The sequence below is a fragment of the Polyodon spathula genome, chromosome 4 (genome assembly GCF_017654505.1).
Source record: "Polyodon spathula isolate WHYD16114869_AA chromosome 4, ASM1765450v1, whole genome shotgun sequence".
Lineage (NCBI taxonomy): Eukaryota > Metazoa > Chordata > Actinopteri > Acipenseriformes > Polyodontidae > Polyodon > Polyodon spathula.
This window is the reverse complement of record NC_054537.1, coordinates 53,353,963-53,369,293: the sequence shown is the minus strand read 5'-3', so window position 1 is coordinate 53,369,293 and position 15,331 is coordinate 53,353,963. Positions and strand designations below refer to the sequence as shown.

The window sequence follows — 15,331 nt, the reverse complement described above, 5'->3', positions numbered from 1 at the left end:
TTTTGTCCACTACCCCTAAGAAAACAGGAACAATTTGGACAATAATTTGGATATGACGTGGGGTTTTATGGAGGAGGGACACTGAATCTTTGTGCCAAAAAAAAAACACGTCAATGACCTCTGAGTAAGAGCAGTTTGATTCTCCTGACAAAGCAACATGAAGACCGGGAGTTCAATTTGTGCATGGAGTTCATCATACGAGGCAAGAAAGACATTTAAGTAAAAAAGCTCAAAAAATAATTTCACTATAAAGGAAATATTGGAGACAGGAATTCATTTATAAATGGCACTTATACAAAAACAAGATACTTATAGATGATCTTTAACCTTTGTATAATGACCTGTTGCTGACTAGTTAGTTGACTGCTAGTCAACTAACACAGTGAAGCCATCAGACCTATAGTGCCGGAGGACAACACAGATCTGAATGGCTCCACTGCAGACCCGCAGGCGCCCTACCAGCCACAGGGGTCTCTGGTGCGCGGTGAACCATGGATTGCCCTGCCGACCTAAGCCCTCCCTACCCAGGCGGCCCTCGGCCAATTGTGTGCCACCCACCGGGAACTCCCGGTCACAGTCAGCAATGACATAGCCTGGATTTGAACCTGCAATCTCCAGGCTATAGGGCGCATCCTGGACTCCATGCGGAGTGCCTTTACTGGATGGGCCAAATGTGAGGCTGTTTAAAGCTTCATGGTGCAGATGGAAATCTGCCATTACTTGCTGCAGGGTATCTCACCATCCATAAGTAGACCTTTCAGCTTGTGAGATGTTTCAGCAGTATGTTGCACGGCGGATCTGCATCTCTAACTCTGTAATTAAACTAATGTGTTCTAACATTTTAAGGATTCCACGAGATGTTTTTTTACACTTCTGACAGGACACATTACTCATGTCAGAGTCGAACCAATAAACCTCAATATAAAATTAATTTGGTGTCTTTGCCCCTCAGCAATTCAGTGAAGTATGCTATGCGAATGGAAAAAAAGTCAATGGAGCCCTTTGAGTATGGTGCAATGATGCACTGCACCATTAGCAATTCAGCACACACTTCACATAGAGAACACAGACATAGTCTTACACACAGAAATTACACACAGAAATTGCAACAGTTTTATTGACGTATAGTACTATGTTCAAAGGAGTGACTTCATGAGTTGTTTATGCAAAGAAATAACTTGCCCATGAGCTACAGAAAACAAAGCCAACTGCAGCTAACAACGCATACAATAGCACTCCTAGATCATGAAAATATTACTGGACAACAAAGAACAGTTGAATTAGCTTTCCAAAGCTGAAACACTTTCTGCAGCCTTATCTCTCATGCCTTATTACTATTATTACTGAAATAAGTGGATTTGGATCTGTCATGATGGGTTTCTAGCCAGCAAGAGACTTTATTGAGCACTTAAGAGGCTTTCAGCCTACTCATTAACGTTCATGCCACTTGCTAGCCTTGTATAGTAGCCTATTATTGTAAATGTATCCAAGACAAGGTTATTAAACTTTCATCTGACCAAAAAAAGGTCTTTATATAAAAATGTCTGGAAGTTTGAACTTTCATTTTTAATTTCGTGTTTTATTTGTCAGCAATGTGACAATTTGGCAAATGTCTGGTGACAAGACCTTTAAAGTTATTCATTCAAGATAAAGGGGAAGAGGTGTTCTACAGGTGCTTGTAAAAATAAGATTCTCTCTACTTTGCTGTGATTATGTTATGCGTTTGGTGTGAAGTCATGTGCAAAGCTTTATTTAATGGCAAGCAAAAACTCTACATGTATGGAACTGCAGATATGCAAGCCAGAAAAGAACCCCAACAGCTTCACACACAAAGTAATGCCAAGCATGGTAACATCAACCTTCTGTAATGCAGAAACAGGAAGGTGCTGGTGGGAAGCTGACATGTTTTGCTGGGGACATTTTTTTATTTACGACATCTTGAAATTGTTAGCTCAGTTTCTAATGCTTTACAAAATACTGTTTATGTTAAAAGCAGCATAAACCTATTTAGGTGAAAAACCAAAGGCTTACCTGAGAAGTCAAAAGATGGAGAACAATAGGCATTGCAGGAAGACATTGCTTCAGCTGTTTAGCCTGGACTGTTGAAGGATGTTTACGTCCTGAAACACTTGCTAATGCAGAAAGGATATCGCCTAGAAATAGGGTATGACAAATGATTCATGAGTCGGTTTTAAAATTTGCCTTTAAGAGGAACAATTTTATTAAACTGTTTTTAGAATATTTTCACAGTAAAGGAGAACACTGCCACAAACACCATTATATATCATGAACCACTGCTATGGTGCTGCAGTTTATACAAATTACTACTCAGTAGTTTAGGACAAACCCCCAAAGATACAGAAATTAATGGCAATTATTTATTATAATTATGAAGTAAGGTACAAACTGAAACATTTGATTGTGGAAGTCCTTCCTCTGAAGTATATAATTTGCATTCAGTATATCCAGGACGACTGGTTAATGTTTATATTGTTATCAGGTTTTGTTCCATGTCCTTGGCATGCTTTTAACGTCCATATGTTATTAAAAGAGACTTACAGTAAGTACATTAAGAACTATAATCATAACACATTTTTTTCTTTTCACCTTGAACACCTTGTAGTAATGGGAACAACACTTTGAATTTTTTGGTACCTGCTTTTCAAAAACGCAGGACAATGGTAAAATAGACAGATCAAATTTGTGGAGGCATTTAAAACATACTTTAGTAAACTATTAAAATATTGTGTATCATGTACTATATAAACTATTAAATAGTAAGTAGTGGGGTTCCGAAAAAAATAGTGTTACACGTCCCCATATGTTGCCACAACTGTTTAAATAGTGTACCTGTAATCTGTATTTTCATTGTTAACATAGGAACAACTTTTTACACTTTAGTCTGTTTCAAAGTTCTTTACAAAATGTCTGTTTTAGTGCACTGAGAGTGTTAGGATTATTGCCCACATTGTCAAACAGGTAACACAGCAATAATGATCCATGATGTGGTACAGAACGGAAAAACCAGAGCATTGGCTGTTATGATTTTTGTTTTTACTGCAGTGATTTAGAGGACATATCTCAAACCCCAGTGCACTAGAGAGGACATTTTGATTAGAACTTTGAAACAAGCTTTAAAGCTATAAGTGTAAAAAGTTGTCAGGATGTTAACAATGAAAAGAAAAATTACAGGTACGTTATTTAAACAGTTGTAGCAACACAGGGGTATGTGTAACGCTATATTTTTCAGAACCCCGCCACTTACTCTTTAAGATCTATTGACAACCAGAAGCTCAATTACAAAATACAGATGTGGTCAATATCTGGTTTATTGCTTTATAATTCAATCAGCATGAAAGGAAAAATAATCTAAAATGTGATGCTTCAGCCACCAATGCACTTTTTTTTTTTTTTTGTTCATATAATGCGATTGATTTACCTAGAATTGCTGGCAGCTCTTGCACAATGTGACAGATGAGTTGATCCAAGCAATTTGACAGGTATTCATTGCTGCTTTGTTGTTCCTTCCCTGGCGTCGCCTTTCTGCTGTCTCTTTCGATGTACATCACTAGCCTACATAGATGAGGTGAAACCATTATCATTCCTGAAAACAATGACCTTTTCAATACAAATATCAGAATAAGGAACAACGTTTGAGTGAGGTGATTTAACTTTATGATAAATTACTATTAGTATTTTGGCGGCAGCTAAAAGACATTTTCTACACTGTTCTGATCTTGTTTTGTTTTTTTGTTTTTTTTTTTTATGTGGGCTACCTAGACAACTGGACAAAAGTGTGCTTGATGTGTAATGCACCATTACTGGTTTGTATCTTCAACAGGTGGCATTTAACAATGCAGGATATAATAACAATGCATTGCAAATCAAATTAAAAAATACGGCAAACCATAGTAAACCATGGTAAAGGCAAGGTATAACAATGGCAAAAGTGCAAAATTACTGTACACATTTAGCACGGTAAACTTTTATAAGGGTGCAGCTAAAACGTACTTTTGAGGAAGTGAACGTAGAAAATAAAGTCTGGCTTCTGATAATATAAGAGTGCAGACAAGACTTAAATATGGGTAAATGTAGAAAACCGACATCAATGAATCACAGTGCTTTTAAAAAAAAAAAAAAAATTGGTATTAACAAAATAGGTGAAAGTATATTTACATGCAGCATCATGCTTTTACTATACAAGGTGATAAAACCATCATGAATACAAAATCTACACTTTAAAATGCTTCTACAAGTCATAAAAATATCAATCTTGTTTCATTGATGGAAAGTGATGTATTTATTCATGTATAATTCATATGCCAATGAAACAAAACATCAAGGCACTTAAAATTATTCTTAGGAGTCATCCCACTTCAATAGTTGGATCATATAAAAGATCAAAAGTAAAATGAAATATATGGCTTCTCCTATCAAGACCTCATCACGGAACTAAAAGCTTTTTTTCTTACTTCAGACATCAATACAACATTTCATTGCCAAGCCTCTGTATCTTTCTCCTAATTTTACAAAGTAATTTCCTGCTTCACTTTCATCTTAAAAACAATCCAAAAAGCACATGTAGGCAGATCATACACTAACCTCACCTGAGTGAAATGTTAGGAAATGCACAAATGGAAATAAAAGGAGTATATTCTTGTCCCTGCTTATTTCTTTGTATAATATGAAAACAAATATTTCATGCACATAAAAAGAATGTAAACAGTGCTAAGGAGTAATAAAACCATAACAAGAAACAACTTAGTTGTAAGAAGGAGTTTCATTACAAGCAGTTTATTGCCAGTGTCATGCAGTTTAACTTAGTTGCCTTTGTAAAACAGGGCCTTACATGTTCTATTCCAACTAATCCTTTAATATGTGAATTAACAAACACACTATGTATGCTTAATATGTCTAAGATGTTTGTTTTCTTCTATTTAAAGCTGAGGCACCACACTATCATTTCAATGTTAGTCCCCTGCTGTATTATTACTACATTCTCCTCTAGTTTAGCCTTTTTAGTTTAGTACTAAAGTTGGTTTGAAAGCAGCTCTTTTTGACAATCAGTTTGCTTACATTCCCCAAAGCTACTTTACAATATGTCACTAATTAGGTCAATCAACCATGCTACTGCTACTTATAGCAATGGGGAGTTTTAATACACAAATAATGTTCAACACATAATGTGCAACCAGTAGAAACAACATGTTTGCCATTCAATTCATTCACTATCATGTTTAAAGTTGTATAAATAAGGTAAATGACATCTACAGAAATTGAAAATTATATATATTATTTTTAGTGATGTACACCAATATCAATATTTTTATTTGATATCGATATTTTTCACTATCGATAATTTCCATTTCGCGGTATCGTGGTTTTTTTTTTTTTTTTTTTTTTTTTTTTTTTTTTAATTTAGTAGTCGCCAATTGATTTTTACCCCATTTTTCTCCCAATTTGAAATAGCCAATTGTATTATTTTAGGCTCAGCTTGGGAGCGGTGAAGGCAAACATACACTGTCCTCCTATACAGCCAAACACTTTTTTTTTTTGCCATGCAACCACCTCAGAGCTACAGCGTTGGAGGACAACATAGCCCTAGGCAGCTTACAGGCAAGCCTGCAGGCGCCCGCAGACAACGCTTGGCCAACTGTGCGCCACCCCATGGGAGCTCTCGTCCACGGTCAGCAGTGGAATAGCCTGGACTTGAACCGGCGATCCCCAGGCTATACGGTGTATCCGGCACTCCACACAGAGCACCTTCACCGAGATCCACCACTCGAAAACCCCATCGTGGGATTTTAACACTTGTGTAATGGATTTATTTTTAAATAGAAGAACGGATATACCACTCACCACAAAGATCTTGCAGAGACATACTTTTATTTATAATTATTACTATTATTTGTTTATTTAGCAGACGTCTTTTCCATGGCGACTTACAGAGACTAGGGTGTGTGAACTATGCATCAGCTGCTGAATCACTTACAACAACGTCTCGCCCGAAAGGCGGAGCACAAGGAGGTTCAATGACATGCTCAAGATCACACAGTCAGTGAGTGAGCTGGGATTTCAACCCGGGACCTTCTAGTTACAAGCCCTTTTCTTAAACCACCAGACCACACAACCTATTATAATAATGCTAAAATACTAACGCAGTATAAACAAGTTTATTTTATATTCAGATACAATAAACCTTATACATATCAATCATTGTCAGCCTCATGGGCAAAGAAACACCTCACACTAAAGTATTATTTATTTAAGCACTTTATTTAATTGATTGGCATTTAGGTATCAAATGCTATTTGCATTCCACATTAAGTTTGACACTATTGGCCATCCATAGGGTGTTAGTCCATGAATATTATGAAGCAAAGGACCACTAAGTTAAGTAAGTTATTGTTTTTGCTTTATATACTGCAGTTGTGTTTCCGTGTTTTGGAAGAATTTAATATTATCAATACCGTGATCAAAACACATGCACGAGATCGATGTCAAATTTTCATAATTATGTTATACATAGAATTATAACTAGTATATAATTCTATATTTGGAATATTAATATTAAGTGTTAACCAGTACTATCTAACCAGTTTATAAATTACAGTATAAAATATAATGTACAAAGTATAACTATTTTTTTTAAATTTACTGACATAAGCATGTCAAAATCTCTGAACAACTGGTATTACCACTTTTGTAAATCTTACTACTTGGGATTCTGATATTTTTTGTATTTATTAAGTTGATGTATTTATTGCCAAAATAAAAACAAAACACCAGAGTCTTTAAGAGTTAATACATTTTCTTGGAAATTAATTAGCAGCCTACAGTACATGCAATGCACTATAATTAGAATACTCTAGAGATTTCAACAGTAACAAAATGACGGGGATTGGGCCCACAAAACAATGGGGATTAGTGCCGGACTATCATTTTAACTACCAACTTCTTTAATGGCTAATATTTAAAAAGCGTGCTGCTTGCAACAAAAACTATATACGAAGCTTTGGAATAATACATATTATTTATAATACTGAAACTGAAGCCATTATATTATGGTGAACCATCAAGAATTTCCATGGATTTCTTAATGTTTCACTAGGGAAACAACATTTTGAGATGCTTTCAGAGAACTCTCCAAGTCAACAAGCAATGCATTTACTTTGGCCCTATACCCAATGCAGAAACTGCCACAAGCTTCCAAAGTAAGTTTTGCGTGTGATCGTGTTTTGCAAATAGGTATAATGTTACAAAAATTGATTTTTAATTTGTCTGAAGCCTTTAGAGAAGTGCTTGTAAAGAACTGTTATGAACAACCATACTGCACATTTTTTTGCAGAAAGTTTGTTGCACTTCAAGCTTAATAATTCAGCACATCATGTGGCAAAACAACATCAGCAAGACATACATTTTGATTCTGAAGTTTAGTCTCTACTCATCGATATGAAAGACTAATAATCGACAGATCTACTGCTTAAAAAGGCTCCAACCAAAACAAATTAGATTCTCTTTATATTCCTGCAGTAGGATCTATACAGAGTTGCTAGCAGAAAGCTATTACTTGAACTGCTGAGTCATTTGACAAAACTAATTGAACTGTTCCACTATATTCACAGAACAGTGCACTTTGATATTTGTAGCAAGAGCTGGACTTTAAGCCCCTCATCGCACTTCAGCTTAGAATATTTTTTTAATATCCCAGAGCAGTGAAGAACACCTTTTCAAAAGGCCAAAATATTTTATGGTTGGTGGTTGAATTTGACCAAAACTATGAGTAATATCAGTGCCTCCATATAACTGGTTTACACACTGATAAAACAGACAGCTGTAATTTGTAAAATAAAAGGTTTTTTCAAAGTGTTTGTTGTTATCGATACATAGTAAGGTTCTGAAGGCATCACTAGGATCAGCATCATTCTATACTCAGCAGAACAAAGAAAAAATGATGATCCAATGATTCTTAATGTCATTGCTGTATTACATTTTGGTTATGCAGTGGTAATGGAAGGACAGGTTTGTTCTTATAAAAAAAATTCTAGCACAAAATTATTTGCAAGAAACTATTTTAAACAGAACAGCCGTATCTGAAGTTAGCTCAAGCACCTTGAACACAAGGGTATAAAAATGAATAAAACATCATATTTGGATCATAGCAAACTTCACTCTCACTTTGAGTATCACACAATATATAATAAAGGTTTGCATTCATAACAGCAGTCACTCCACAAAGTTTTATGAAATGGCCATTTAGATGGAAGTTCATCCCTCTTTGATGGTGTTGGTAAGATCAGGAAGTTCTGATTGTGGTTAATGCCTGTGATATTCCAATTCATTCCACAGGTCTTTAAGCAAATACAGCTCTGGATGTTTTTTGTCACAAGCCTGGACAAATTGTGAAATTTGTGCTTGTATGGACTTTTTATCTTGAATGAGCAATCACCATTAACTCCTTTGCAGCCGCCATTGGCTATACTCGATCTAGTGATCTTTAGGCAACCACCATTGGCCATGTTTGATTTTACGCTATGCATCCCTTAATTGCTGCATAATTATGGCATTGCTCTATTAACTGTACCAAACTTCGTATAGAGATAATCAAGCAAATAGTCATCCCTTTGCAAACCTGCCAGACTTGTCTCTGTTTACTTACATAGCTTGAGTGAAAGGCTATTTGCTTTGAAGATAGTGGCTTTGATTGGTGTTGCAGCTGTCACTCACATACACTCATTTGCATATTGCTTGCACTTTTTATCAGCCAAACAAAAACTTTCTATTTGTATTTTCTATTTCAAAGTCAAACCAAAATGTACCATACATGTAAATAATTCATTTTGTGATATTCTAAACTTGTTTATTTAAAAGAATATGCATGTATAAACTGCAATATCCCATGTACAGTAATCTCAGTGTTTTACTGTATTATTAATTATTTGCATTTTGCTTACCTTGAATTGCAACACAACAGTAGCATCTCTCTGTTGTTCATTAGGACCTGTAACAGCACAAGGAAGGCCTTTGCACGGATAGTAGACACAGGACTCTCTAATAATCGGATGATTTTGGTAACAAAATCCTGAAAAAATAAAAAAAAATAACTTTTATACTTGCTGATTTCTGAGAATCAATACTACTAACAAAGGGACCTTTGTTCTCCTTGTGTTGTTATTAGTGGGGTGGATATGTGTAAGAATTGGGCTTTTTATGGTAACAGTATGCAAATGGACTTCTTAATATTACAAAACAATCTCAGTACCAAAGGCACTAAGGAAGTCTACAGGTTCGGATCAATTTTCAAGATGGCCACCAAACCTTCCGGTTTACATGTATTTAATAAGGAACAGAATATTGTAGTATAACCACTTAAGAAGATTAATATGAAACTATGTACTACAGTGGTCTCCGGCTAAGAGAACATCCCTCGGGAAGCAGGCGAAGTGTTCTTAAAGACGGAGTTACCCACCAGACACAATATCAATCAATAAATAAATAAATATATACATATGTATTACTTGTCATGATGCACAAGCACATGAAATAAACTGAATATAAGAATATAAGAAAGGTTACAAACGAGAGGAGGCCATTCGGCCCATCTTGCTCGTTTGGTTGTTAGCAGCTTATTGATCCCAGAATCTCATCAAGCAGTTTCTTGAAGTGTCAGCTTCAACAAGATTACATTTTCTGTACAAAAAAAGTGCCTCCTATGTTCTGTTCTGAATGCCCATTTATCTAATCTCCATTTGTGACCCCTGGACCTTCTTTCTTTTTTCAGGTCGAAAAAGTCCCCTGGGTCGACACTGTCAATACCTTTTGGAATATTGAATGCATGAATCAGATCGCCGCGTAATCTTCTTTGTTCAAGACTGAATAGATTGGATTCTTTTAGCCTGTCTGCATATGACATGCCTTTTAAACAAAGAATAATTCTGGCCACCCTTATTTACAGTCTATCTACAGCAGCAATATCTTTCTTGTAGCGAGGTGCCCAGAACTGAACACAATAAATTCAAATTTAAATTCAACAGTTTTCACTACATATCCAAGCATTTTGTTGGCCTTTTTTTATAGCTTCCCCACATTGTCTAGACATTACTGAACCAACATAAATGCCTAGATCTTTTTTTAGATTCCTTCTTCAATTTCATTATATCCCACATCGTATTTATATTGGCTGCTTGTAGTATCACTTTTCTATATTAAATGTTATTTGCCATGTGTCTGCTCAGTTCTGAATGCTGTCTAGATAATTTTGAATGACCTTTGCTGCTGCAACGGTGTTTGCCACTCCTCCTATTTTTGGGTCGTCTGCAAATTTAACAAGTTGATGTCATTAATGTAGATTAGGAAGAGTAGAGGACCTAATACTGAACCCTGTGTTACTCCACTGGTTACCTCGCTCCATTTGGAGGTTTCTGTGCTTTGCTACCACGGTCAAACATTAGCACCGTGTACTTTTCGAGCATTGGATGAAGGCATTCGTCACTCGACTGCATTGGTTCACCCAAATGAAGGAATGCTGTAGTCACAGTTACTCCATAACGTTTTCTTACCTTTTCCATTGAAACATGAAACCTTCTAATACCCACTGAAGGCACGGAAGTCTGGTAGAGCTCACGCTTTTTCTGGCCAGAGAGACTTGACTATCTCATGAGCCGGGATGTATCTCAGGTTGTTTGATACGCCAAACACCTGTAGCCTTGGCCAAGAAGCTTAACAACTGAGTTTTGTTTTCGTCGACACGCATGAAACCCTGCCAGTTTCTGGGAAGACTGACTCTTTGAATTCACTTTATACTTTTATTAATAAACAAAACAACAAAGTATATCAAATAAAAACATTCTAACAGTATAAAAAATAGCAATTCTGCATTCATTTTCAGCAACAATGGTTTTATTGCAGGAACAACCTCTATTGCATTCAACTTAGAGGGAAGAGTTAACCATGTTACCAGTCAAAGTATTACTTCGACATGCTCGGCAGCCATCTTGAAATTGAGCAGGCATGCTAGTCTGCACCTAATATCATCCATACTATTCCAAAAAACATTTCCACCAAGTTTCAACTTTGTACCATAACATGCACAATTCTTAAGTTTCGTACTGCATAGCCACCTCACTATATAGCAGCTTCTGGTTTTAAGCCGGTCACCATGGAATATGGAATGCTTTTTGACACTCAGAATGAGTTTTTAGGTCACTAAACTGACACAACTTAATGTTTATTATTTACCTACAAAGCTGTTTTCGCCATATAATTTTAAAGTTTAGTTACAGCTTGAAAGGGGTATTCTTGCTGGGTGCCTATAGAGAAGCAGTTTACAGCCTATTACTGGCTCCTGCCAAGATGGTCCTTGAAATGCTTGTGTAAGTGTTCAGCTCTTGCTGAGGAAAAAAACCTGAAATCATGGTTAATGGCCAATTAACTGTCAGAAAATGTCATACTGCGCAACACAGAGGCAGGGCTGCTGGGAATTTACTCGAAGTTGAATCAGGTAGGAATCCCTTTCCCTTTCTAGATTGTGAAACCCAAAGCATTCATTTGATCCATACCTTTTCCTGAACCAGTCTCTGCAGATGGACCCCAGAGGACAGCATTGCAGTAAACATGGTAAGCATATACTGCTGAATCCGGCTTATTCCTGATACCAAGCTGTTCAGAATTGCAGGCAGGCCCACCTTGTCAATGACACTTTGGAAAGCACTGGCAGAGTGTCGAGTAATTCTGCACAGTGCCTGTCAAAAAAAAAATAAAAAAATTAAATAAAGTTTGTAAAATAAAACATTTTAAAACATTATTATTATTATTATTATTATTATTGTTATTATTATTATGAATGAAACATACAGTATGTTCAGTACTTCTTATTTTCATATTCAATTTGAGCACCTTCTAGTCTTTCTCAGTCTCAATGGCTACATATTGAACGATTGAGTTTATATAGTTTTTGATGAATATTAGACGCTTACCGAAATTGCGGTGACCCTCAAAGAGTCCACTGTGGAATGTGTAAAGAGGTACCACAACATTGGTCCAATCTCTCCAGTGATGAACCCTTGAGACTGATAGGAGACAGTGGTGCAGACATTTTCCACAATTTTTGCAGCCACATGATTGACCACTGGCTCTTCCTGCAACAGGACAGAACAGAGGGTGGAAATTGAAGTAACAAACTGAGTGATGTACTGTACACAGGAATGCATTACGTTGATCACCTTTGGCTTGAAAACAAACTTTGCTTTATTTAAAATAAAAATGTTCTCTGTAAATTACCCAATCTTGCATTAAAATCTTCCTCTTTCGATACGTTTGTTGGTACAGTAATTTTGCAGCTATGGAGCGTTTTATCCATATCATCAGCATCAGGTACATCTGTTTTTGCTGCTCTGCTGTCTTTTGTCTCCTTTGTAAATTGTTGGATTGTTGGATAATATATTGCAGACAAATTTCAATTACCACAGTCCTATTGCTGAGGATGATGCTGCCGTCAAGTTATTTTCAATTGAAAGTGTAACAGTTGCATTTCCCAGTTATTACCACTTCAGTAGGTTAACCTTGTGCTTTTTAAAACTAGATTCTGGTTGCACTTGTAGGTGTGGTTGAATGATTGCATACTTTGCAATCATTCAACCACTACATTGCAGAAAGTGGGGTGTTGGTTTGACTGGTCAGTTTGTGTGTAAGGTTTTACTGTACTGTAAAATACCACAGTCTTGGGCTAATTATGGGCATACTAAGACACAATGCACAATGGATCCCCCACCAATTGTGTTTTATTTACCTTAAATAATTTAATAGTCCAAAACTTTTCTGTAACGTGATTATTTTGCAGATCCTTATATACTTGATTCTTCATTTGAACTTATCTGTTTGTTTTTATCTGTATGGTCCAGATGGTCTGGTTGTGGGAATCACCAAACTACTTAGAAATGTTTGTTCTGAGTCACTAAGTGACTGATAAAATGGTTTATCACGAGTCTGAACTTGCAATAGAAAAAGTGACTATACCTAAGCTTCGTTGCCAGCATAACAGAAGAACACATTGCTGTAAACCATTGTGGAACAGGTGTGTAATAACTGAATTATGCTTTCTGATCTATCAATCTATCAGTGGCCACCACCTGCATAAAACCTATGCTGCATGCCAGATATCAGAGACAACTTATTAATCACTACCTCAAAACACAGCGAGCATCTCTTGATAGAGAATGGAAGACTAAGCTCTACATTGTTCATCTTTACCTTTAATAGGATCTCTAAGTTAATTTTCACTTGTATTACAGAAATGCACATCTAGGCTAAATATATTAGACTCCACCAACAATGTAGTGCTGTAATTAGGTACTATAGAACACCCTTAATGTCAAATGTTATAAAGACCAGTCAAAACTTTAAAAGAAGTAGTCAAGTACAGTGTATTTTATGATATGTCATGCGCAAGCTGATTGGTTGTTAGTGATGCCATGACCATGCAGGAACTTTTTTTTGCCTCATCACGTTCATTTAAAGCCTAAATTACCTGAATAAATATTAAAGCACATTTGGGTTAACATCTCTTAAAACGTGAATTTCGCCACCATTAAGGGCCAGCTTTTTCATAATTATACATTACTCTAACAGTCAGAAAGTAAATGGAATTGAATAAATCAGAAATGATAATTTTTTTTTTTTTTTTGTTCTTTTATCATCTCCAAATATCATCTTTGAGCACATAACTCTAAAACCGGGGTAGAGCTGGTTACAATAGGCTTTAACAATGAAAAACTAAGCAAAACAAAAAAAGCAACTAGGTTCAGATTTTAAAGTCAGTTTAAGTAGTATTCAAGTTAACTACTGTACAGTAGAAGTCTGTATCTCTAATGTTGAGGTATGTGTGGCAGAGTTGCATTTTCTTAAATATAAAAGCATACAGATGCTTAGTAATTTGTGCAAATACTGGCAATTAAATAAACACTGTATATAAAACGATGGGACACTAAAATTACATCCACAAAAGAAAATCTATACAAACACAAGCAAGTATGGGAAGAAATGGAATTGATTCTACAAGGAAGCAGTTCAATTTATTTAGAGTGAAACAATATTAACTTTTACTAGGGACACTGCATTAGGACCCCTAACTAGCACACAATGGAGCACTTTTCATTACACCGTGAACATTGTCCATTAGCATTAACAACATGGTTTCTTTTGAGAGTTCAGCTATTTACATTAAAATATTATTTTGTGCCACTTAATAATAAAAAAAAAAATAACAATAAATGAAATGAGGATACATTTTTTAATTCTAATCCAAAAGTATATTTTGGACTGCAACCATTTTCAAAGACAAATGTGTCTGATTTTGATTAATGGAGATTGTTACCAAAATTTTTATATGGCCAAGAGCCGCAAAAAAACGTGAAATGACTGTGAGCAAGATATTTGGAATACTAGCATGGTTTTAAGCATGTTTTAATTCTGGACAACATTAAAATTAAATCTTGCACTTACTCTGTATTTTCAAATGATGAACAGAGATTGCTTTTCAGAGCAAGACAGGTTCGCGTAGCACAGTGCAATGAGTACCCGAGTCTGTGATTATGCTGTGATTTGCGTAAACAATGTTAAGCTCTTGAAGGAGCTGGAGGGAGTCTCCTGTGTTTTCAGGCTGCTGTGGCAAAGTTTGATGTGATTTGCTTATTTTTCATTTCATTTCACTTAGAAATAAAAAAAACAGCGATTAATTTTGTTTAGGAATAAAACAAGAAAAACAATTTACTCTTATTTTAAATAATGTATTTCAACATAAATTATGTTTTAATTATGTTTATTTTCATTTAGAAAATAAAAAAGTAAAAATACTTCTCTCTTGCATATGATGTAAATTATGAATATAAGTGTGACTAAGGTCGTCTCAAATGCATCTTGTTTAACATCGATATTTTTACATCTCCCAAGTCGTCCTGATAGAGCGGCGCCGACTGTACTTCTGTTTGTACTGTATGAATGATGTACTTTAAATAAAATACTCAGTTATTATAAAGCAAAATACAACTGCCCTGATTTCACCAAAAACACTTATTTTTGTAAGGATTCTTTTTGACAAGCTGTCCCCTTGAAGATCTGAATTCTCAGATTTAATGACTGCTCCGTACTTTTGAGAGCTTTGTGAATGGCACATGCACTGTATTTTCAAAGGGATTACAGTACCTGCTCATGACAAGACGTAAGATGTAAATGTAAAATGTAAACATAATAAGAATTTTAGACCTGCAATATAACATGTAAACATGCATTCTCTAGTCTAGCACCCACTCCAATTTTATAAAAAGATTCATTAATC

The 15,331-nt window shown here is 35.6% G+C and overlaps 1 protein-coding gene across 1 annotated transcript in view; it reads right to left on the bottom strand.

The window, feature by feature from the left end:
• The window catches only part of ulk4 (unc-51 like kinase 4), a 235,374-nt gene that overhangs the window by 142,022 nt on the left and 78,021 nt on the right, over positions 1-15,331 (bottom strand). The window contains exons 20-24 of the mRNA XM_041248083.1: positions 11,976-12,137; positions 11,559-11,741; positions 8,955-9,082; positions 3,440-3,573; positions 2,032-2,153 (exon numbers count right to left, since the gene is read on the bottom strand). Of these exons, the coding sequence (XP_041104017.1) occupies positions 2,032-2,153; positions 3,440-3,573; positions 8,955-9,082; positions 11,559-11,741; positions 11,976-12,137 (729 nt within the window). The remainder of the gene's footprint in view (positions 1-2,031; positions 2,154-3,439; positions 3,574-8,954; positions 9,083-11,558; positions 11,742-11,975; positions 12,138-15,331) is intronic.